Here is a 25,229-nt window from a genome sequence, read left to right as displayed (position 1 = left end):
ACCCTTTGGAAAAATACAGAAGTTTACAAATACTTAGGGTACGAAGGGCATTTTCTGACGGTGGATGACCCTTTTTTGGAGAGCAACAGAGCAACTATTTTCAAAGTGTAAAATGCTCATCCCCTTTGACCCAGAAATACTCCAAAATGCTTATTAAAGACGTGTATACCAGAAAGTGAGTTGAAAAATCTTTTCTAGTAGCTTCTGCTTTATAACAAAGTCAATCAGCTATACATATACATATATCCCCATATCTCTTCCCTCTTAAAAAATTAGACACAACCTAATTGAACATCAATAAGGTATTACTTAAATAAATTTCAGTACATCCAGATTATTATGCACCTACTAATGGGAATGACTTTCCCATTAGCTTTCCATCTGGTCTCCCACCTCTATCCCTGTGCCCTATAGGGTATTCTTAACAGAGTAGCCAAAGGAATCCTTTTTAAAATGTGCGTCACATAACTGGATTACTGTGCTTACAAATCCTCCAACATTTCCCAACTCACTGAGAGAAGCAGCACAAGTTCGTAAAGGGTCTACAAGTCCCTACACAACCTGCCTTCCATCTCCTTTCATCTCTAAGCACACCTCCTAATATTCTTAGTTACTCTGTCCCAGCACCCAGACTCCTTGATGTTCTTTAAACACACCAAGCACTTAAGATATGTTGTACTTACTGTTGTCTCTGCCTGAAACTGTTCCTTCACACATCCATGTGGTTTTCCCCCTTAACTCCTTTAATCTTCGTTCAAATCTTTGTTCAACTGCCACATTCTCAGTGTGGCCTTCCCTCACCGCTCTACTTAAAAATTCACCTCTTCCCTGCCTTTCTGTATAGTACTCATCACCTTTAAACACTATTTTATTGTACACCTCCCCCTATTAAACTGTAAACTCCAGAAGGGCAGGAATTTTTGTCTGTTTAATTCCTTACAGTACGTAAAATACCTCAAATAGGCATTCAATAAAAATCAGTTGAAAGAATAAATACAAGTTATATTAAACAAATACATAGAAATATGTATGTTTATGTGTAGATCTGTACATCAAAAAATTCTTAAGGATTTGAGGGGAAGGACTTGTACTTTTTTCCTTACACACAACTATGTTTTAACTTTTTTTGCAGTAGGTATTTATAACCTTTAGAAAAAATTACAAGATATCCTCTACAAATCTGCAATATAAAATATATTACTTTCAACTATAGCTTTTTATAAAACCAAGATGTAAATGATGAGTTAACAAAACTCTTCCCTTCAACTGAGAATTTCACCTTTTAACTGTCTAGCTCTGTTCCCCAGGAAACCTGACAAAGATGAAGTGCCATTGTGTTATGAGGTAGCATTGCATATGGTAAAAATGACCTGAAATCAGTAAACTGCAGCATCTGAACTAGGGGAAATTATAAATACCTGACTCCAGAATTTTGGCCTTCCTTGAGTACACTGACTCTTTAAACTTGGCATGTCCTTTGGAGAAATTCCAGCAAGAGATAAGGTTTCCTATAGGTCATGGGGCTTCTAAGCCAGGGCAGATCCTGCATCCCCCTGATGAAAGTCTGCTTTCCTTGCAACTGAGCAGTCACTAGAGGTGGGAGGGGATTTTAAGCGCCCAATGACTCTGTGGACTGCTGCAGACTGCTGAGGACTCCTCCCACTAAGAGGAACAGCGTCCTGTCGGCAAACTGGATTTTCTGTCCTATATCCTTCTAAGTGAATCTGATGCCAAGAGTGGCTTATGATAGTTTCCTGACTTAGTCTTGTCTTTAGTTGAACATAAGATGATGATCCCTTGGTGATATCTCGGACTGCCATTATAAGTGGGTTACACTCTCAGACGCCTGATTCAATTTGGCCAAGACACCATGAGATTAAAAGGAATGGGGAAAGAAATGCCAACAAGACATTGATGCCTAAGAGGGAGCTGGGGGAGGCTGGTCTAACAGTGAAAGCTCTGCAGCTTGTGACAGGGGATAAAATTGGATCTTAGCATAAGCTGGACTGGCAGGAATGAGGGGTACAGACCAAATCAAACAGATACTTGGCTGAGAAAATGTGAATTAGACAAACAATGGTAATCCAACATATTAAGACCCTGTCACTAATGTTCTGGTATTTTAATTCTGGCCATCAATTTCTGGAAATGCTAGCCTTCATTAGGAGATTTACATTTTATAAAATTGCAGGAAAATCATGGACTATCTTTTAAAGGAAGGTTCTTCTGTAACTAACTTGTTACACTCCAATGAATATGCCAAAAACATCAGGTTACTAAATGGGCATAATTACAAAGAAGCAGCTGCAGTTGTGCTTCTGATGAGTGCAATAACAGTGAACTCTTCCCTCTACTTCCAGCTATTAATCAATAACTATCTAGTTTCCATTAGAGTTTTAGTCAAACTTGCACCTTTATCCAAATCTCAACTCAGTTAAATTTGAGGACACATGGCTAACATGTATAAAATATCTACCTTTACCGTCAACTATGTCTTTTGCATAAAATTCTGTAACCTCTTGGAAAGCGTGGCTGTATTCAAAATACATGTTATCCATCCTTTCTACTCGAATTCTGTCATCCCGCATGCTGAAAGAAAAAAATGCAAAATTAAAAAATTAATTATCCATAATCTTGCACTATCTGTATTTAGGCCTTGACCTGACCAAAATAAATAAGACTCATTCCTTATTCTCTCCCAAGTTGAAAAAAAAGAGACAAAGAGCTAAGGTTTCCCGGTCAAAAGGCTGCATTTCATAAAATATTATTACTTTTACTACTAGTATTTTATATCACCTAGCACACTGTGAGTATTTTATATATATTGTTATTAAGAACTCATTAAAATTAAGGTCAGTTACTTTAATAAACACAAAAGGGAGAAAAATGGAAAAGCATCAATTTAATTGCATCAATTGTTTAAATCCACTAGAAACAGAATACATCATTAATTTCTTTGAAGTGGCATCTTTGGTTGGCACTATGCTAATAAGTCCATTTCTTCTACCACAGCCTCCAGTCAAATATAGTAAATTCCCCTTAAGTCAACTCTCACTGTTTCTATAAGTGGTTCTACACTTTTAAAAAATATGCATATGTGTGTGTGTGTATATACATAAATGATCACGTAAGTACATAAACAAAATCATCAAATCATCATCCATGCTAGTAGTGCATTGTCTTCCATTTTCTAGTTTGCTTGACTCCCCATTCCCCTCCCCTCCTCTCCTTTCCTAATCACCTCACTCCCAACCCATTAACAGCCTAGGAGGAACCCTTCCTCATCTTTTTCATGTTCATATGGTCATACATATGTCATATACACCTACTCATACATGCTTTGTTTTATAAAATGGGGATGACTTTATACAAACTTCCCTGCATCTTCTTTTCTTCACTAAATAATAACTCTTGGAAATCCCTCCATATAAAGTGACCTAGCTACAACTCACTCTTTTTAATGTCTGAAAAATATTTGATAGTATGTAAAAGCCATAATTTATTCCACCATTTCTTTACTATTGGACATTCACTTGATGTTAACATTTTGCCACATGTTGCTTTAGAATATTTTTATCTAAAAAAAAAATTATAGATACAGGTGTATCTTGCACACGTCCCTCTTCAGTCATATTCATCTACCATCTTCAGAAGTAAACACTACCTTCAATTTGGTGTATATTAGCACCATGTATGTTTTTATACTTTACAATATATTTTAGCATCTTTACACAATACACTGTACCATTTCATGTTTTAAATTTCATATAGGCAGTACTCTATTACACCTATCCTTCTACAACTTGCTTTTGCACTAAGAATTATATTTCTAAGATTTATACATGAAGATGGACATTTTTTTTAATATCTTTATTGGAGTATAATTGCTTTACAACAGTGTGTTAGTGTCTGCTATATAACAAAGTGAATCAGCTATATGTATACATATATCCCCATATCCCTTCCCTCTTGCATCTCCCTCCCACCCTTCCCTATCCCACCCCTCTAGGTGGTCACAAAGCACCAAGCTGATCTCCCTGTGCTAGGCGGCTGCTTCCCACTAGCTATCTATTTTACATTTCGTAGTGTATGTATGTCAATGCCACTCTCTCACTTCGTCCCAGCTAACCCTTCCCCCTCACCATGTCCTCAAGTCCATTCTCTACGTTTGCGTCTTTATTCCTGTCCTGCCCATAGGTTCTTCAGAACCTTTATTTTTTTTTAGATTCCATATATATGTGTTAGCATACGGTATTTGTTTTTCTCTTTCTGACTTACTTCACTCTGTATGACAGTGTCTAGGTCCATCCACCTCACTACAAATAGCTCAATTTTGTTTCTTTGTATCTGTTTTTAAATTTTCAATTATTTCTTATTTTTGAGTAAATTTTTAAGATTTGCTTTTCAAATTTAATTCACCTGAATTTATTTTGGGGGATGGTGTGAAGGTAGAAATACACTTTTATTTTCCATATGATTCTCAATTAAGGATAAAGCACCATTATAAAACATTCCATCTTTTCCTACTAATTTAGACTGCTGCCTCCACATTTCTACATATGTGTGACCCTGTTTCTGGCTTCTATCCTATTCCACTGATCTTTTTGTCTATCTCTGTATCAGGACCACAGTACTGTAATTTCCATGGCTTGGTATCAATATCTGTGGCAAGGCCCCTACCTTGCTTTTCAAGATTGTCTTGGTTATTCTTGCGCTTTTGAATTTTTTTAGAAATTTTAGGTTCATTTTGTCAAGTTTCACAAAAACCTTATTGGGCTTTTGACTGGATTTGCAATGAATTAATTTAGAGAGAAATGATATCTTAACAAATCAAGATATCCTATGTTAAAGATGGCATAATGTCTCTATTTATTCATGTCTTTTATATCTCACAATAATGTTCTGTAATTTTCTCCATGTTATATATATCTTTGGTTGTGCTCACTCTTAGATATATTATAGATTAATACTACTGTGAAGGGAATCTTTTCTTCTATTACATTAACTAAAAGCTTATCACTGGTGTACACGAATCTAAATTTTTATATGTAGCAACAATGCTAAACACTTTTTTCCTGTATTGTCTATGCATGAATTAATATCATCTTCAAGAAGAAAATTTCTATTTTTCATTTCTTTTTCCTGTTTCAGTACACAACTGGCTAAGACCTTCAGGGCTGCGTTGAACAAAGGTAAGGCTAACAGCCATCCTTTGTTTTCTTACTGATACTAATGGGAATGCTTCCAAAGTTTTGACTCTTAAATATGATTTTTACTAATGGGTTTTGGAATAAATGACTTATTAGCCCGAGGTTTGGTAAGTTTCCCAGTTTTTGCAAACATAAAAAAAAATTAGTCATAAAGGATTACTGAATCTTAGCTAATGTTCTTTCTATAGGTATTAAAATAATCATATTGTTTCCTCTCACTTAATCTGGTAAGATATTATTCATATTTTCTGATGCTGAATGATCTTTGCATTCCTGGAATATATTATACTTGTCCTGATGTTCTGCGTTGCTTAAATAAAGTTATAAATTTGATTTCTTAGTGTTTTTCTTTTCCCCCAGAAAATCTGTGATAGCATACCTAGCTCCAAAGGCTTTTTCTGTTCTACTGCAAGACTATGACAGGCATAAGCTGCTTCAGGAAGAAATCTAAGAGGGAGGATTTTCTCCCATCTGTAGTGCTGAAGAGGATTTTTCCACCTTAATCCAATGGAGAGAGTATCAGACTAACTATTGCAAATCTCTTATCAATTTTTATCTTCCTGTAGACACCCTTAATACCTGGATTTTTAGAAACCTACTGCAAAGCTATTTAGTAACTCAAAAAGCAATGAATGACCTTAGGTGAGTTCCACAATGCTTTTGTACAAGTCCCTAGAGTGAACACACGAGGCAGCTGGTAACTCAATTACTGTTCTAATATTTTGTTTGAGAAGCAGATGAGAATTTAGAAACACATTAATTTTGATAAAAATGGACTCGTCAGTTACCCTTGAGGCGTTCATGGAAGCATTACAAGAGTGTTAAATTCAACATTCTGCAATCTGTATATAAAATATCCTTATGCAAACATTTTTTTCCACAAACTGATTGGAGTTATATGTGAAATCTCTTATCTGTTTCCCTAGATTTCTTTATGATAAAATCAAATCACTGTATCTTTGAAACAAAAGTCTACTTGAAACACTGTATACATAGAGAGTAATATCCAACCAGAATTTTGTCAAACTAGATTTTAGTAAAATTTCTATATTCAACAGAGAACTGTCAATCTTGGTTTCCTCAAACTGTAGCCTGTGAAATACCTGCATCAGAATCACCTGCAACACACATTAAAAGCACAGATGCCACACCCCAAATGTGTTCCATCTGAATTCAGCAAGAAGCTGGAGGAGAGGGGGTATTTTCATTTCAACAGGGTTTTCGGGGTGACTCGCAGGCAAACTGCAGACTGAAAACACTCATCTACACGAAAAATACTGGCAGCCATTGTAGGACTAGAGTACAAAGTGGAAATATAAATCTTCTCCAAAGACAGTCTATGTTTTTAGCTGCTCTATTAGAGGTGAGCAGTAAATATCTTTTCACCAAAAAATTAAGTCAACGATGGTCCCCTAATTGACCTAGGAGTTAAAAAATTATAAAAAAAACACCTTCCCACCCTCTACAGAGGCTCTTTGTGACCAGAGGCTGAAGCCTTCTAAACAGAAAAGACACTGAACAGAGGCTATGCTCCTCCTCCGTGGGCCTGGGGTGGCAACTGCCCTTCTGCACTGGATGGGAGGACTAATGTCAGCATGTGAGTCTCAGTCACTACACGGGGTATGCAAAGCTGGACTGTTTTAAGATTTCTAATTTTATTTTATTTTTTGAAGATTTATTTTTTATTTATTTATTTTTGGCAGCATTGGGTCTTAGTTGCGGCACGTGGGACCTTCGTTGAGGCATGTGGGATCTTTCGTTGCAGCGTGAGGGCTTCTCTCTAGCTGTGGCAGCAGGTTTTCTCTTCTCTAGTTGTGGCGCGCAGGCTCCAGAGCACGTGTCCTCTGTAGTTTGTGGCGCGCGGGCTCTCTAGTTGAGGCACACAAGCTCAGTAGTTGCAGCACTCGGGCTTAGTTGCCCTGCAGCGAGTGGGATCTTAGTTCCCTGACCAGGGATCGAACCCATGTCCCCTGCATTGTAAGGTGGATTCTTTAGCACTGGACCACCAGGGAAGTCCCAAGATTTCTAATTTAAAAAAATCCTTTTCATATGTTACATGCCTCTGTGTTGCCAAATATATTGTTTTCGAAAAATTAAGTGGCAATAAAACTCTCAACAAGTGTGGAACCTACACTAAAAAAGGGGGGAACTTTAGACCCAGTAATGTCAACTTGGACATAAAATTGGTGATTCTCTGGTGCTGAGTAGCAAACTACCTACAAAGATTTTGATAATGTTTAATTGTGACCAAATGTCAACTTACCAATTTATGATCTATGCTGGCTTTTGAAACTATAATTTTTATAGATAAAAAGAGCCTTGCTAAAGGCTGACAATCTACTCTAGGAAAACCCAAGGCCTCTTCTGACAGTGTCCTTATTGATAATAATAATACGGATTGATTCCAAGCTTGCTGAGTGATTAATTCTTTCCTCTGAGGATAGAATGCAATAGAGATCGAGATTGACTAAAACAGACTATGTAACATAGTTACAATGCCTCTATATCAGAATTAGGATGAAATTCATTAATTTATTACTTCTTACAATAGGGAACCATCACTTTCTTAGAAGACTGAGGGCATTATGTCAAATTATAAAGACAACCACTAGAATGAAAATATCAGAATAACCCCAGAAGAACAGCAAAGAAAACAGATCATATAGTGGAAGATTCTTTAAGATATAAAAATAGAAAACTGAATATGGACAAACTAATATCAAATATATCTACCATAATGACAAATGTAAATGGGCTAAACTCACTTATTTAAAGAAAATTAACCTCGGATTGGATTACAAAAGAAGAAAACCTGGGACTTCCCTGGTGGCACCGTGGTTAAGAATCTGCCTGCCAATGCAGGGGACACAGGTTCAAGCCCTGGTCCGGGAAGATCCCACGTATCACGGAGCAACTAAGCCTGTGCACCACAAATACTGAACCTGCACTCTGGAGCCCATGAGCCACAACTACTGAAGCCCGCACACCCAGAGCCCATGCTCCGCAACAAGAGAAGCCACCACAATGAGAAGCCTGTGCACCACAATGAAGAGTAGCCCCTAATGCTGAATACTAGTGGTCATAGTAACTATTCTTGTTATTCTTCTGACTTTTCTGGGTCTATTATTAGTGCTTGCTATTGTTGCAGTTGTATAATCTTACACAGTATAGAAGTTTCCTGAAGCATTGCTGTCATTTTTGGTGTTGTCTTGTAATTAATAATGGATGAATGCTGGATGTTGAATTTTATCAAAATACTTTTCACATCTGTCTAGATGATCATACATTTTTCTCCTTTACCTTACTAATGTGATGGGTTATATTATTAGATTTCTTTATGTTGAACTGTTTTTATATTCTTCAGCTAAGGCATCACGCTATCTTGTATCTATCCTTTTTAGTATACTGATGGATTCTGTTTGCTAACATTTAATTTGGGAGCTTGATTATATGATTTACACCTTAAAAAAAAAAAGAGTAGCCTCTCATTCTTGCAACTAGAGAAAGCCTGCACAGCAATGAACACCCAAAGCAGCCATAAATAAATAAATAGATAGATAGATAGATAGATAAATAAATTTATTTTAAAAAGAAGAAGAAAAACTTTCTACACTACCAATAGGAGCAAAACTTAAAGTAATTCTGAAAGGTTAGAAAGAAAAGGTTAGCTGGAAAAAAATTGCCCAGATGAATATATTAGGCTAGTGCAAATAAAAAGAAAGCATGGGACAAGATTTTCTTATCAGGCAAGATAAAATTCAGGACGAAAAGCATTATAACAAGACAAAGAGAGGTACTTAATGATAAAAAGGACAAGATGGAAGAAAAGCTTTTCATCCCATATCCTTACAAGAGTTTTAGATTTTTGAACCATTGGAATATACTACTTATTCAAAAAATAAAGTTGTTTCTTTAGAAGAGAGAAAGAGGGCTTCCCTGGTGGCGCAGTGGTTGAGAGTCTGCCTGCCAATGCAGGGGACACAGGTTCGAGCTCTGGTCTGGGAGGATCCCACATGCCGCAGAGCAATTAGGCCCATGAGCCACAACTACTGAGCCTATGCGTCTGGAGCCTGTGCTCCGCAAGAAGAGAGGCCGCGATAGTGAGAGGCCCGTGCAACCGCGATGAAGAGTGGCCCCCACTTGCTGCAACTAGAGAAAAGCCCTTGCACAGAAACGAAGACCCAACACAGCCATAAATAAATAAATAAATAAATAAATAAAAAGCTAAAACTATAAAGCTTCTAGAAAAATATGGAGGAATACGCCTATGAACTTGGTATAGGCACAGATTTCTTAGGAATTAAAAAAGAAAAAAGGAAGAGAGAAAGAAAAAGGAAAGAGTGGATTACAGGATTTACACAAGAGCTCCCAGGAGAAGATGTTTGTCCACTTCCCTGGACTTAAACCTGGGAGGCTAAGGAGTCCAGGAAACCGGAATGGCTGCAACCTTCCTTGTGGAACGCAAGAGGGCAAACGCCAGAGGGAGAGACAAAGGAGAAGAGCCCCTAAATCCAGCCATGCCCAATTCCAGCCTACTTTCAAGCTTTTCACTTACATGAGCCAATATGTTCATTTTTAACTTTTAAAAATTCAATAAGAACTCACTATAAAGTATACAGTTTTCAAAAAGCAAAAGAGGAGTCTTTGCTGTCCAGAGAAGGAACTGGACACAATCACACAGGCAGCATCTTAGAAAGATGACAACCTCTACTGTCGGCCAGATGGGCAATAGTGAACTGAGGTGAGAAAGACCCAGTTTGATTTCAGCTGGTGAGCCTGCTTCCGACCAAACCAAGAGGGAGACAGAGTACAAGTCAGAGACTGTAGAGACCAGGAAGCCCCCGGCTACCACTGCACACTTTCCCACCAAGCAGAGATAAAGGGACCTTAGACAAGTTACCACCGGGGGTAGAAATTAAAAGCAGATTTAGGGCAAGCCCCCACAGGGTTAGAAAGACCCGAAGTAAGGAAACACTAGGACCTAGCCCCAGAGGACAGGCCTGTTGGGGAGCCAGAAGAAGAACTGAGAATCTCCTCACTCACTATGCAAACTCCATGGGGCCTCAGACAGAGGAGGCCTAAGGCCCAGGAAGTAACCAAGGCCTGCACGAATGGCAGCTGTGCCTGCTGTTCAAAAGACTAAGACAGGAGGTCTTATCTTATCTTACCTTATCTTAAGGTAAGAAGTCTACACTAGGTAAACTCATGTCTTTCTAAACTTTTCTCTAGCTTTTGATTTTACTTTTTCTTTTATAGTAGTTGTTACTTTAAGGAAAAAAAAAAAAATTGCTCATCTGTCTGGAAATTGCTAACCTGACAGGGAAGTACTTCTATCTGCAATGAGGTCAGGAAAACTAAGAGGATTAGAGTGCTCAAACTTTGGGGAACCAGGGGGAAGAGAAAAAGGAAGGGGGAGGGAATGGAGGCAGAAAGCCCAAGGGCCTAGAGAAGGCATCATTTCTGCACACAGTCATAACCTCCCAGCTCTTCTTCCCTGACCCTGGAAATCTTCTCTAAGGATGAACTCCCTTGGAACAATATTTTAAAACCTCCATCCTTTCTTATCTTTCAGTCCATCCCAATCCTGGGTCTTTTTGCCACCCATCTCCACATACCATACCCCCAGCCCTGTGCACATATTCTTACTTATTTAACAAGCCAGCCAAGACTCACCTCCTCTAAGACGTTTTCCCAGAAGAATAACCACATGCTAGGAGAGCCTGTGCTTTCTACTGGACATGTGGGACTGCAGTTTGTAAAGTAATACCTTCAGAAATAAAGCTACTTTGTTTGAAGCACACATGCTTTTTGTCAGGAACTTTACTGCCAGAGATAGAAATACAAACTGTAATATGCATTATAAAGGAATGAAAGTTTCATGGAATATTAACCAAAATAATGTCAACTGTGCTATAAAACATTACTTATTTTCAAGTCCAGAAGCAGAGGTGAAAGAAGGGAATGGTTGCTTCTTTGTGTGTTTTTACTGAGAAGCCATATAATGGAGTGGTTCAGAGCCTACGCTTCAGAGCCAGGAAGTCTGGATCAAATCCCAGTTCTGCCACTTATTAGTTGGATAACCCCAGACTTAACAGCTCTCTGCCTCAGTTTCCTGGAAATCTGTATTAAAAGAATAGTAGCTCCCTCACAGTGGGTTTGTGAAGATTAAATCAGTCAATAAATATTATAAAGCCCCTAGAATAGTGTCTAATACATAGTGTTAGTTATTGCTGTTATTATTAACATTATTATTGCTACTTAAGAATGAAAGATAGGAATAGTCATGTGCTCAAAGGAAAAGGGAAAAAAGGGAGAGCGCTTTAGAATAGATGAAATTGGGCAGGACAGGCACAAAGGAAAGAACACATCAGCAATGAAAAATATTCTCAGTAGCTACCAAGATGTCTCTAATGGTACCTTTTTCACTCCAGGGGAGCACAGGATGAAGATGAGGAAAAGCTAATGTGGGATTTCAGAAACCACTACCCCTCCCCAAAACAGCACCTCACCTACTTCTGACCTTTGAGTGACTCAAATAAGTCACTCAAAGGTCATTTAAAAGGTCACTTAAATAGCGGTCACTCAAAGGTCACTTAAATAGTGGTCTTCAAAGATGACAAAACAAAAGATACAGGTTAATTTTAAAGTTTACCTTTAGAAAAATTAACAAAAGTTACTAAACTCTAAAACCAATTACCTAGACATGTACACACTACTATATATAAAATAGATAACTAATAAGGACCTACTGTATAGCACAGGGAATACTACTCAATACGCTGTAATGACCCATATGGGAAAAGAATCTATGGGTTGGCCAAAAAGTTCCTTCAGTTCTTAAGTAAAAATAAAAGACATTTTTCATTTTCACCAAGAACTTTATTGAACAACGTATTCACCATTTTGTTCCACTAACTTCTGCCGTTTTTCAGGCAACTTCATAATTCCATCTTCCCAAAACTTTTTATCTTTTTGAGCAAAGAACTATTCCGGGTGCCTTTTATAGTCTTCCAGGGAATTAAAATTTTTTTCCACTAAGAGAATTTTGTAAAGACAGAAATAAATGGAAATCTGAAGGTGCAATGTCTGGTGAATAAGGTGGATGAATCAGAACTCTCCAGCCAATATGTAACAGTTTTTGCCTGGTCATCAAAGAAACATGTGGTCTTGCATTATCCTGATGGAAGATGACGTGTTTTCTGTTGACTAATTCTGGACACTTTTCATAGAGTGCTGCTTTCAGTTGGTCTAATTGGGAGCAGTACTTGTTGGAATTAATAGTTTGGTTTTCCAGAAGAAGCTCATAATAGAGGACTCCCTTCCAATCCCACGATATACAAAATACATCACCTTCTTTGGATGAAGATCGGCCTTTGGTGTGGTTGTTGGTGGTTCATTTCGCTTGCCCCACAATCTCTTCCATTCTTCCACATTATTGTACAGTATCCACTTTTCATTGCCCATCACAATTTGTTTTAAAAACAGAACGTTTTCGTTACATTTAAGTGGAGAACTGCATGTAGAAATACGGTCAAGAACGTTTTTTTCGCTTAACTTATGTGGAATCCAAACATCAAAGCTATTAACATAATCAAGCTGGTGCACATGATTTTCAATGCTTGATTTGGATATTTTGATTATGTCAGCTATCTGCTGTGTGGTATAACATTGACTGTTCTCAATTAATGTCTCAATTTGATCGCTATCAACTTCAACTGGTCTACCCAATGGTGGAGCATCAGCCAGCGAGAAATCACCAGCACGAAACTTCGCAAACCACTTTTGACACGTTCAATCAGTCACAGCACCAAAAACTCAAATGTTCAGCAAGTGAATGGATAAACAAGTTTGTAGCAATTCTACTGAACAATAAAAAGGAACAAACTACCGATACACTCAAAGCATGGGTGAATTTCACAGGCATTATGCTGAAAGGGGCTGGACATGAAAGAGTACGTACTGTAATGATTCCATCTATGTGAAATTCTGTAACAGTCGACTCAGATCAGTATTTGTTTGGCGTAGGAGGTGGACATGGGGAGAAAAATGACTGCAAAGAGGCACAGGGAACTTTCCGGGAAGATGGAAATGTTCTATATCTTAATTGGAGTGGTGGTTATATTGATACATATATTTATCAAAATTGATTTGACTCATATACTTAAAATGTGTAAATTGCATTGCATGTAAATTATACTTAAGGTTGATTAAAAATTAAAGCTTTATTCCAAAAAAATAAAAAATTAAAGCTTTATATATTTGCCATATATAATTTATAGCTGAAAATTTTCTATTAAAAAATCTGAACATTTTGGTACAGATGAACCGGTCTGCAGGGCAGAAATTGAGACACAGATGTAGAGAACAAACGTATGGACACCAAGTGGGGAAAGCGGCAGGGTGGTGGTGGTGGTGTGATTAATTGGGAGATTGGGATTGACATGTGTACACTGATGCGTATAAAATGGATAACTAAAAAAATCTGAACATTTAGACCAACCAATTCCTGTGCCAGTGTGTATTTCAAATACATTTTTGGAATAAGATTCTAATTCAAGTAGTTATTCAGCAAAAAGCAATGATGCAGAGAAGTATCTCATTTTGAAGAAAAACATTTAACTTCAAAAAGTACATTCCATATTTATATGCTTTGAGATGATCATAGTCTAAATGTCATCCACTATTTCACATACACACAATCATCCTAACACGAAGCAAATTTTTACAAAATAATTTACGTTTCCTGTGGTTCAAAGACATTTTTGTTAATCACAAAAATCACAAAATCTTTACCTGACATTATATGCCCTCGAGAAAAAGCAAAAGAAATCCTACTTTTCTGAGAGTCTTATATAATCCTGAAGAGAATGATCAGCATTAAAACATTCTCAGCTTAGTGGAAATTCATCTCAAACATTTTTTTCATGCATGATTAAAAGCATTCTCTCAGTGACAGACACAAAATCAAGACCATTTCACTCGGATCATATGCCTTTGAGTTCATTAACAAGCTCGAGCCTGCCTCAGACAACTTAAAATAACCAATCTTCCTAAACCGATATTTTTCTCTACAAATAACGAACTCTGATATTATCCCAAGAAACAGCTGCTTCAAAAAAAATAATCAAGTTGACGATCTGGAATTCATAGTACATGAATAACTAACTGATGTTTCCTTTTCAATTCAACAAATCTTCACTACAGGAATACATGGAAAAAAGGAGTTCCTTGCTGTGTGTGTGTTATGGGCTGAATTATGTCCTCCTAAAATCCCTATGTGGAACTCCTAACCTCCAGTACCTCAGAATGTGACCTTTTTTGAAGACAGAGTGCTTACAGAGGTCATCAAGTTGAAGTGAGGTCATTAGGGTGGGCTTTAGTTCAATATGACTGGTGTCCCTAAGAAAAGGGGAAATCTGGACACAGACACACACCCAAAACGAAGACTACATAAAGAAACATAGGAAGAAGATGGCCATCTATGAGCCAGGAGAGAGGCCTGGGAGAGCCTTCCCTCACAGCCCTGAGAAGGAACCAACCCTGCTGGAACCTTGATTTTGGATTTCTAGCCTCCAGAAGTGTAAAACAATAAATTTCTGTGTTTTAAGCCACCCAGTCTGTGGTACTTTGTTACATCAGTCCTAGCAAACTAACACAACCCTACTAAAGGGCTCAGTATCTATTTAGAGGTGCTTATAAACAAATCACTAAAATACCAAGTAGATTGAAAAGAATGCCTGTGGTAGTATCTGCCAATTTCAAGAGTGTAAATATTCTCACCATGGCTGATTTTAAGCTACCAAAGCTTACCTGAAAGAAAATTCCATGGAAATATAACCATCCATTCTCACAAGCCACTACAAGCGAAATCCAGCACAGAGCAAAAACGCAGGCATCAGTATTTAATACACAGGTGATTTCAATGTACAGCCAAGGCTAGAATCCCAACTGAAAACTGCAGGACAGCTTCATAAAAGCAATAAGACTGTTAAAATACAGATTATTTTAGAAGACAGAGGAGGAGAAAACACACCACACCACATAAGAATAGCAAAATAACAAGTGAAGAATGAAAAAAAGAGCTAATATCTACTGAGCACTTACTATGTTCTATGCACTGTTTTAAACCCATTATATGTATTAACTATCTTAATCCCCACTACTACTCTGTGAAAAAGTTCCATTATTATATACCTGGTTTTGCATAAGAAAACAGAGCCACAGAGAGGTTAATAAGATCCACAGCTAAAAAACGAAAACAAAAACAAAAAACCAAGGAAGCTAGGATTCAAACACAGGTTGTCTGGCCCCAGACTCTGTACTCAGACCACTGTCCTGTGTCATCTCTCATTGTACATGACATGTTTAGAACACAGCAATTAGTCTAGTGCAACAAGAGCCCAGAGAAAGGGACAAGGGACTAGACAGGAGAAAGTGCGCCATCTTCCTGGCTTCGTGCTACCTTACTTAAGCAATGGGTTTTCAACTCAAACTCTTGTAAAATCAATCAATTTAACCTTCTTGCATAACTTGTTGTTTAAAGACGTCCAATCAAATAGAAAAGTCTGGAAGTGAAAATCTATCTGTAAAACAAAATCACCACCTCTTTATTTATATGTGAAAATACGATTTAGACACAAGGATTGCTTAGCAGGCAACTGTCATCATTCAGGAGCAATTAGCGTGGCCTAGAGCCTCCGACAAGGAATGCAGGAAAATCATACACATTCCCTAAGCCACAAAGAGAATTCTGGAAGATGGGGCTGCACTCACTAAGCTCCTGGGGCAAAGACAGCACCACACACGAAAAGCCTAAGTTTTCCACTTCTGAGGTTAGAGGAAAGACACCTATAAACACTTCACATCACCGAGGCCCCGGGGTGCGGGGAGGGGGGGGGGGGACGAATGAATTCCACTATTGTTTCCAATATTCAGCCAGTATTTAACTCTGGAATTGTTCTTTTAAAAAAAAAGAGAATGCTTTTTATCTATGTATTTGCAGAGCACTGTAAAACATCAGCATTTTGACAAAGGTAGTATTTTAGTATACAGGGTAATGGCAAAACTGAATAAAACACATACCCTTTAAGTAACATCTTTGCATTGTCAGTACAGAGGGAAAGATAAAGTGAAAGGAAACAGGCAAACAAGGAGGGAGAGAGAGGCTTCTCTCCTTTTACAGGCAAATACTTTTATGCTCACAGGGCCTTGGAACTAACCTAAGGAAGCCCTTTCTTCTGCAGAAAAATGACAGAATGTGTTGAGAGGCTAAGTTCTGTGTCTCTCTGTAGCAGTAAGTAGGTGGGAAGGAGGTAGAATATGACAATCAACCTACAGGCCAGGCTGTTCCCACTGTTCTCCAGAAGGGAGAAGAAATAGGATTTTATTCTCCATGGGTGGGCAATCTCTTGTCTTGCTCAATTTAATCACCCACAAGTAAACTCTGTGATATCTGGGGGTTGAGAGTTAAAAGTTACATAAAGACTGTAAAGTATCCTTACCGATACCTAAATGACTGCCTGGCTTGGCAACCAGGAATTGCTTAAAAAGGGCAGTAACCACTTTATCAAATACTTCCAAACTCCCAATATTTTAGTCAGAAGCAAACTAGTTTTTACATTCTTACTTGCAAAAATTATATCTCAACAGTATTAAACACCTGTCACTTAGTGGCTTATTGGAACAACACACATTTATTATCTCACAGTTCTGTAGGTCAGAATTCTAACACTGGTCTCACTAGGCTGAAATCAGGGTATTGACAGGGCTGTGTTCCCTTTCTGAAGGCTCTGGAAGAGAATCTGGTTCCTTGCCCTTTCCAGTTTCTAGAGGCAGGCTACGTTTCTTGGCTTGTAGCCTCTTCCTCCATCTTCTGAGCCAAAATGGGTGGGTCACACACTCACAGCACATCACTCTGACTCTTCTGACCCCCCCCCCCGCCTTCCACATTTAAAGGACTTGTGGTTATTGAGCCCACCTGGATAATCCAGGGTACTCTCCCTACCTTAAAATCAGCTGAGTAGCTCCATTATTTCCCCTCTGTCATTTAACCTCATATATTCACAGGTCCTGGGTTTGGGACAAGGTAATCTTTGAAGACAGAAAGACAGATACATGCATATATGCATACATGCTACTAGACCACCTGTGCCTGATTCCTCACTATAAAAAATTTATAATTTATAAATTACATAGTAATTACTATATAATAATAGTAATTACCTCAAAGATTTGTTGTGAAGATTACCTGAGTTAATATGAGTAATCATCATGGAATATACCTGGTATATAGTAAGAGCTTCACTATTTTTTACAAACTCTTTAGAATTTCTTTTTTTTTGGCTGCACTGGGTCTTCGTTGCTGCATGTGGGCTTTCTCTAGTTGCAGCGAGCGGGGGCTACTCTTCGTTGCAGTGCATGGGCTTCTCATTGCAGTGGCTTCTCTTGTTGCGGCACACAGGCCCTAGAGTGTGTGGACTTCAGTAGTTGCAGCACACGGGCTCAGTAGTTGTGGCTCGCGGGCTCTAGAGAGCAGGCTCAGTCGTTGTGGCGCACGGGCTTAGTTGACCCGCGGCATGTGGGATCTTCCCAGATATTCGAACCCGCGTCCCCTGCATTGGCAGGCGGATTCTTAACCACTGAGCCCCCAGGGAAGTCACTACAAACCCTTATTTCATCTGTGTTTAAACCTTTCTCTCGTTGTGCAATGTATTTTCCCAACACCTGTCTAGTTAAGTGTTGCCTATCCTTCTAGGCCTTCTCTTGCATGATGCTTCCCTACATTGCATAAAATTGCATTTGTCTAATACAGCAGCTACTAATCACACGGAACTACTGAGCACTTGAAATAGGGCTGCTTGGAATTGAAGTGTGCTGTAAGTGTAAAATACACATTGGATTTCGAAAACTTTGTAAAAAGGAATGTAAAGATTTAATATATAAAAAGGGATGTAACCGTTATATGTTGAAATGATATTTTGGATATACTGAATTAAAGTATATTATTAAGATTAACTGCACCTGTTTCTTTTTACTTTTTAATGTGGCTACCAAAAATTTTAAATTACATATGTGATTCACATTACATTTCTACTGAGCAGTGTTGCTCTACACAGAATTATCCTCTCCCTCTCATGTACTCTCTCAGTATTTAGTTTGCTTTCCTATCACACACACTATATAATCTACTTTGTACTGCAGCGATTTGTATAGGTGCTGGCTTTCCAAGTAGACTGGTAGCCTTTAATGGGCAAAGGTCATGGATCTTCTAATCTCAAGAAGATCCAGGGTAACTGTACAATAACTGCTTATGAAGCTGAATGGAAAGGGAAACATTATTTAGCTAATGTGTTTTGTATACCTTACCTGATTTGTTGTTAACAGGAATGACCGGAAGTCAATCTGTCTTTGAAGCAACTTTTTCTTGGGTTAAATCATGATTAGGATGTATAGCAAATGGCAAAACAAAGCTTCATACAACAATACTTAGCTTATTACATACAACGCACCCATCTATCTTTGACTCCACACTATTGTATTTCTTTTTTTTAAGTGGTAATTGCAACCCATAATATTGTTTTCATAGTCCACTAATGATTTGTGACCACAGCTCAAAAAGCACTGCCTTGATGGGTGGGTCAGGTGCAGGCCTCCCTGGCTGGACACAAACCATCTTAAAGATGTCATGTGATACTCAGCACTCTCCTGATCTCAATGGCCCCACCAGGTAAAGACTAACCCTGTGGTGTGGTCAGGGTCCAACATGGCCATCAGGGAAGACACAGAGATCCACTCATCATGAATTCTTTTCTCCACCAGCCTTCCTGTTAGGGCTGGGGGCAATTTAGTACACAATCTAGTACAGTGTGTTCAGGGCCCATGTCCACTCCCTTGAGATGGAGAGCCCAGCTCAGCATGGCCAATGGATCAGAGCTGAAGGTACAAAGTAACAGAAAGAGCTCATGATGGTGCTGAGGGAAAGAGTCCTAAGAACTTGTCAGAGTTTTCTGAGCTGCTGTTGTGTGAAGGGGCTCCCAAGCAAGCCTGGAGAAACGGCATCAACCTCAGCATTATGTATATTAAATCAAATTATATATTGAATCAAATACTAGACAGGTATTTTCTTTAAAAAGGTGAAGGGAGGAGGGGTAAGGAAGGGAAGAGGGAAAGGGAGGTAGAGAAGAAAAATGGTAGAGGGAAAAGGCAAGCCAGGACTTCACAGACTTTTATTGCTCTAGGGATGAAGACTTGGGTTAGTGGTTAAAAAGAATTCACAAAAAGAGGATGGGAGGGAGAAGAACTTCCTGGCCTGAAAATAAGAGATAAGGGAATAATTTCAGAGTAATCAACAAAAATAATGGAAATTAGTAAGAAATCTCCTTTCAGCAGAATGGTTTGACAGGAAGGAGTCATTGAAAAGACTAATGGATAAGTCTGCGACCACAAAGGCTCCGACATAAGCAAGCCTGGTGGGGAGGCGGGGTGCGCTTTGAACCAAGGTTTTGGTTTAAGGTAGACAATGAAAGGAAGCTTTGTTAGAAGGGAAGAACGTGAAATGAATCTTTGAACTATGAAGAGGGAAAGGGAAGAAAAATAATTGAAGAGATCCTAAGGATAGATGGCTACCTTTTTAAAGAGTTCAATTATGGAGATTTTTGTACTTCATACTGCTATTAGGTTATATCTTAATGATGGCAGGAGGTGGACTTATCAACATCAAATAGGACTGGAGATCTAGTGGGCTTTGCCACTAATTACCTTGGTGATCATGTAACTTCAGAATAAAATGTTTTAATTAGGAGACTTTATGAAATTAAATCTCCAAGCCCAAACAAACAGGTGATTTACAAAAATCAAGTAAAAGTAGTAGAACAATTCTGCACATCTCACACAATTGCTTCCCAACTTTTCTGTTCAAGTAGACTGGCCCCACCTTGGGAGTTCTCTGTAGTAATCATTCCTCCAGACTCCTCAAATTCTGTTTTTTCCTATTCAACTACTATCAATAAACCTATAACATGTACACCCCATTATTCTTTTAAAATAGAGATATTCCTGAGGAGTTACACTCAATGAAAATGCACAAAGACGCTCACTATTTAGATAAACCACACAGCAAACACTCTTGTAGAATATCTATTAATTTATTGTGTTTTAAAATCTGGATTTTCATATATATGAGTTAAAAGTGCTACCCATTAAGGGCTTCCCTGATGGCACAGTGGTTAAGAATCCGCCTGCCAATGCAGGGACACGGGTTCGAGCCCTGGTCCAGGAAGATCCCACATGCCGCAGAGCAACTAAGCCCTTGCGCCACAACTACTGAGCCTGCGCTCTAGAGCCTGAGAGCCACAACTACCGAAGCCCGCGTGTCTAGAGCCCATGCTCAGCAACAAGAGAAGCCACCGCAGTGAGACGCCCACGCACCGCAATGAAGAGTAGTCTCCACTCTCTGCAACTAGAGAAAGCCCGCGTGCAGCAACAAAGACCCAACGCAGCCAAAAATAAATAAATATATAAATTTTTTTTAAAGTGCTACCCATTAAAAGTTCTAGCTAGAGATGTAAAAACTATCTGCACCAAGAAAACTACTGAAAATACAATGGCATTTCTACCAGAGAAGGAATTAATATAATTTTTAAAAGGAAATCAATATAAAACAGATTTTTAATATATTAAGACTTCCTCTTTAAATGTTTGCCTTGAGACACATTTTCCTACTGTGTATTAGATTTATTTCTGCTACTTAATCCACTACCATATCTACTACCACAATCAATATTCTAATTTTGAATTTTCTAAATAGTGAAGTGAAAATTATTACCTAATAAACAGAATGAAACAGAATGGAAAAAGGAGCCAACTTTACCTTTTATCTCCTACTCTAGAAACAAGGAATAAAGAAAATAAGAAAAACAGAACAGAAAGAGAAAAAAACAAAAAAAAGATTTCCTATGAGCATCACAGTAGAAAAAGTTTCAAGTGCCAGAGATGAGGTTGGAACCTTGCTGTCAAATGATAGGAAATTAATATGGTCTTCCCAAAATGAGTTGGCTATCCTCATACCATTTAAATACACATTTACCATCATATATCCCGTACGAATTTCCAGCTACTACAACAATCCCTTCATGTTTATAAAATCCAATTCATTTTTCCTAAGAAAAACAAACAGGAAATATTCATTATTCTCCTTATTCCAAAAGTTACTTGTTTAGTCATTCACTCATCAAGCATTTATTAAGTACCTACTATATTCAAGCTACTATAATAGGTCCTGGGGACACAAAAGATTATTATGACACAGTTTCTGCCACAAGCCATCCCTTCTTTGCCTTTTTCTGAGGAGACTCTTAATCCAACCCCTCCTTAATATTGCTCTCTCTCCACTGTTCCAACCTTGATTCTCTTTCAGTTCCACTTTATACAATCTTTCTCTCCAAACCCCACATCTGTCCTGCCTTAGGCTGCTACACTCACCCTGGCAGGGCAGCCAACCAAACTAGTTTCTTTTCCCTGAGAAAGCCACGCTCTCTCAAACCCCCATCAGCCTGGCTGTCATTCTCGAGTCTCAACGCTGGCATACTCTTCTGGGAAGCCTCGCTTAACTGCACAGACAAAGCTTCGTGTTCTTATGCTACCAGTGACTCTATAAGACCATAACATTTGGCACTTTTGTTATAACTGTTCGTTTTCATGACTACCAGCCCTGTAGACTGTAAGAATCCGGAAGGTAGCGACCTTACTCATTTTTGTATCTTCACCATCTAGTAATAAGCTTGGCACACAATGAATATTTTTAAGAATGAATGAATGAATGAATGGATGGATGAATAATAACGTGCAAATCAGAGGATGGATCAAAAGGTGAGAATCCACTGCAAACATCTATCAATACAAATATTTCTTAGGGATAAGAAAAGAATCATCAATCAGAATTTACTGCCAGCTATCTAAATTAATAAAATAAACTTGAAAGTGTAATAAAATACCTCAATTAGAAAGGTCAACTACTATAAAAAATGGAGACAAGCCCAACTCCAAGGAGCTTAAATGCCCTTTCTGGACCTCAAATACATCACCTGTATTTCTCTTAAACTCTGGTTTGGATTTTTTTCATTCAAGCAATGGTCCCATTTATACTGGATTTAGCTCTAACACTCATACAGAACTTAAATGACAAGAAGCAGATAAACATGACATATGCTGCCCCTAAAGTGTGCTCCAGCATGTTCCCCCTACCTCAGGCATTCCCCCTCCACCTTCAAGAATGTTCCCACATCTGCAAGTACATCACTACTACAACTCAGTAGTTTTTGGTAAACCAACCCACTGTTTTTTCAACACAAATACCAACTTAAGAATCTTCCTATGCCATAAAAATTTATGAAATCACAGGTTTGATTCACTAATTATACATTTTTAATATACCTTAAATAAATATTTAACTATGAAAGTAAAAAATATTTATTTGTGAACTGCTTGGAATTCTATCAAGTAAGTAAACCAAGTGTGACTCGGCTCCACCAGTGCTCAGAATCACCGACTCCCAACCTTCCCTGTTCCAGGGCCACTCCTCTTTTGACCTAAGACTCTACACCTGATTTATGCCCTTCTCCAGGCTCTCTGAATTCACTTGGTTTTGAGTTTCCTTCAATTCTTTTCGAATTTTAACTTAAATACTTATTTTTTTTTTTTTTTTGGTAATAAGCAATAAAGGAGAAACTTTATAAAAAGCTAATATGACTTAATCCTCGTGACAGCACTCTGATGGAGGACTGGTAAAACTTCACTACGGTTATTTTTTGTCTGCTCAGATTGTTAATTCACCAAAGAACGGAAGAAGGACTTTCCCCATTGGTTGTGCTTTTAAAAATATTCTAACATGCTTAAACTTTAGGTGATACCAAAACAAATTTTAAACTGTTTTAAATTATAAAAAATTTGAAAATGGAGTTTTCTTTTTCCCTGAGTCAGACTCACCCCACGTACAAAACTACAGTAAAGATTTGCACATTGGATTATCAACATAATCCAAGTGCTTTTTAAATTTTATTTTAATTAAATTAAAGTAATATCAAGGAAGCAAAGTTCATTCATACTCAGAACAATCTCTAAAATAAGATCTTGATTAGAAGCACTTCTGCTCTGGGAAAGAAGAGTAAACACACTTTTCCCTCTTTCTCTTGCTGAGTACAATTCCCTGGACATTATACATAAAACAAACAGAAGACACTCTGAAAGGCAGACAGAAAGCAGACCAGCAGGGAACTCAAGACCTAGAGGTGAGTCCCCTGAGTTTACTTTTGCCACATATATCCCAGCCTTGGAGGTGAAGAAGCTGACAATCGGGAAAGGCCAACAGGAGCAGGCAAAAAAGGTCCAACAATCCTGCTCTCCCCAAACACCCAGGAAAGGTGCAGCCAAGCAAGACAGAAAACTCTTAGACAATAACCACTCTACTCCAGCCAAACACCACAGTAAAAAAATGTGGTCCAACTCCACCCATGCTAGCAAAGGCCAAGGGGGGAACCTAGACATCCTTTCTCACCAGATGGATAAATGGTATCAACTGGTCACGGTTAGTTTTTAGCCAAGTATAATTTTCTAAATGTCATGCAGCTTCAGAAAATTTTAAGAGTTAATATTGTAAAAAATTCATACACACCACTGACCATATCATTTGCAACAGATGGACTACAACTACATATCCCTACCTTGTCCTGGTTCTCTACCTGGCTCTTTATCTCCTCCCTTTATGTTTCTTTCTATCCTTCTTCCTCCGACTCCCAACTACTGACATTCTCCAAATTCTTTGATCTTATCCTTTTCTCTGTACACTTTTTTCTTTTATGGGAACTGTTTATTTATTTCTTTTATCTCAACACTCGCACTAGGCCTCTTCTCTTTTATCATGCCATTCTTTGCCCAGAGACCCAACTGCCTTCCATTAGGAGTCCACACCCCTTGGCTGAATTTTAATGTCCTTGACTCTCTCTTCCCCCAACTCTCAGCACGAAAGTTCTCCTCCAATCAGAAAAGTCTCCCCACTGTTTTCACACTTCCTCTACTATTTCCAGCCTGTGGGCCCCAGAGTTCATGTCGTTTCCACACAAACATACTGTCCTCCCTCCCCACTACCAATTCAAAGCCCCCTGTCCTGCAAATGCCCCTATGCCAGCCAACCTCCTCCAACAGGCCTTCCTTGGTTATGTCAGGGCCCAGAAAGCTCTCCCTCTCTGTACTCAAAGTTGACCATCATCTGCTCTGTTCATCTGACTTGCCTCAAAAATCAGTTTCTTTGAGAACTAGTAAATATTAATTAATATTTGTTTATTTTTTTCTATACCTTTCCTCTTGACCAGTTTTTTTTTTTTTTTGCGGTATGCGGGCCTCTCACTGTTGTGGCCTCTCCCGTTGCGGAGCACAGGCTCCGGTCGCGCAGGCTCAGCGGCCACGGCTCACGGGCCCAGCCGCTCTGCAGCACATGGGATCTTCCCGGACCGGGGCACGAACCCGTGTGCCCTGCACCGGCAGGCAGACTCTCAACCACCGCGCCACCAGGGAAGCCCTTGACCAGTTTTATAAACATATAACATCTCTAAGCTAAAGTGATCTTAACTGCAGTTAATACAGTGCTTAAAATCATTACTTTCCCTTTGTTTCTCTCTATAGAGAATGTAAGAATGTATACATTCTTACAACAAATGGAAAAGATAACAATTAATATAGTAAAACTAATTTTCTAAGAACCAAATTGAAATCTATAAACACACTTTACATAAATGATCTATAAAATTTTACATAAATTATCTATAAAAGATAATTCACTGAAGAAAAATTGATAGTTTATCATTATTGAGAAAGAATAACTTTAGCTTAGTACTATCTTTGACTAATAGTTATTTACTCTAAATTATCATACAATACAAATTAATTCTGTATCTAGACAAATAAAAGTAAAGCTTTTCGTAGTCTTTCAATTGTTATCCATGGTATATGAAATGCTTTGGAGACCTC

General features: G+C 38.3%; 1 protein-coding gene across 2 annotated transcripts in view; it reads right to left on the bottom strand.

Annotated features, from left to right (window-relative positions):
• The window catches only part of MSH3 (mutS homolog 3), a 180,909-nt gene that overhangs the window by 120,218 nt on the left and 35,462 nt on the right, over positions 1-25,229 (bottom strand). The window contains exon 9 of one of the 2 annotated variants that reach the window (XM_082650995.1): positions 2,477-2,589. In XM_082650995.1, the coding sequence (XP_082507121.1) occupies positions 2,477-2,589 (113 nt within the window). The remainder of the gene's footprint in view (positions 1-2,476; positions 2,590-25,229) is intronic. The other variant, XM_082650996.1, reaches the window with a different exon arrangement.

The sequence above is a fragment of the Grampus griseus genome (genome assembly GCF_964374135.1).
Source record: "Grampus griseus genome assembly, chromosome: 3".
Taxonomy (NCBI): Eukaryota; Metazoa; Chordata; class Mammalia; order Artiodactyla; family Delphinidae; genus Grampus; species Grampus griseus.
Note: the sequence above shows the minus strand (reverse complement) of the source record. Positions and strands in the feature narration are given on the sequence as shown.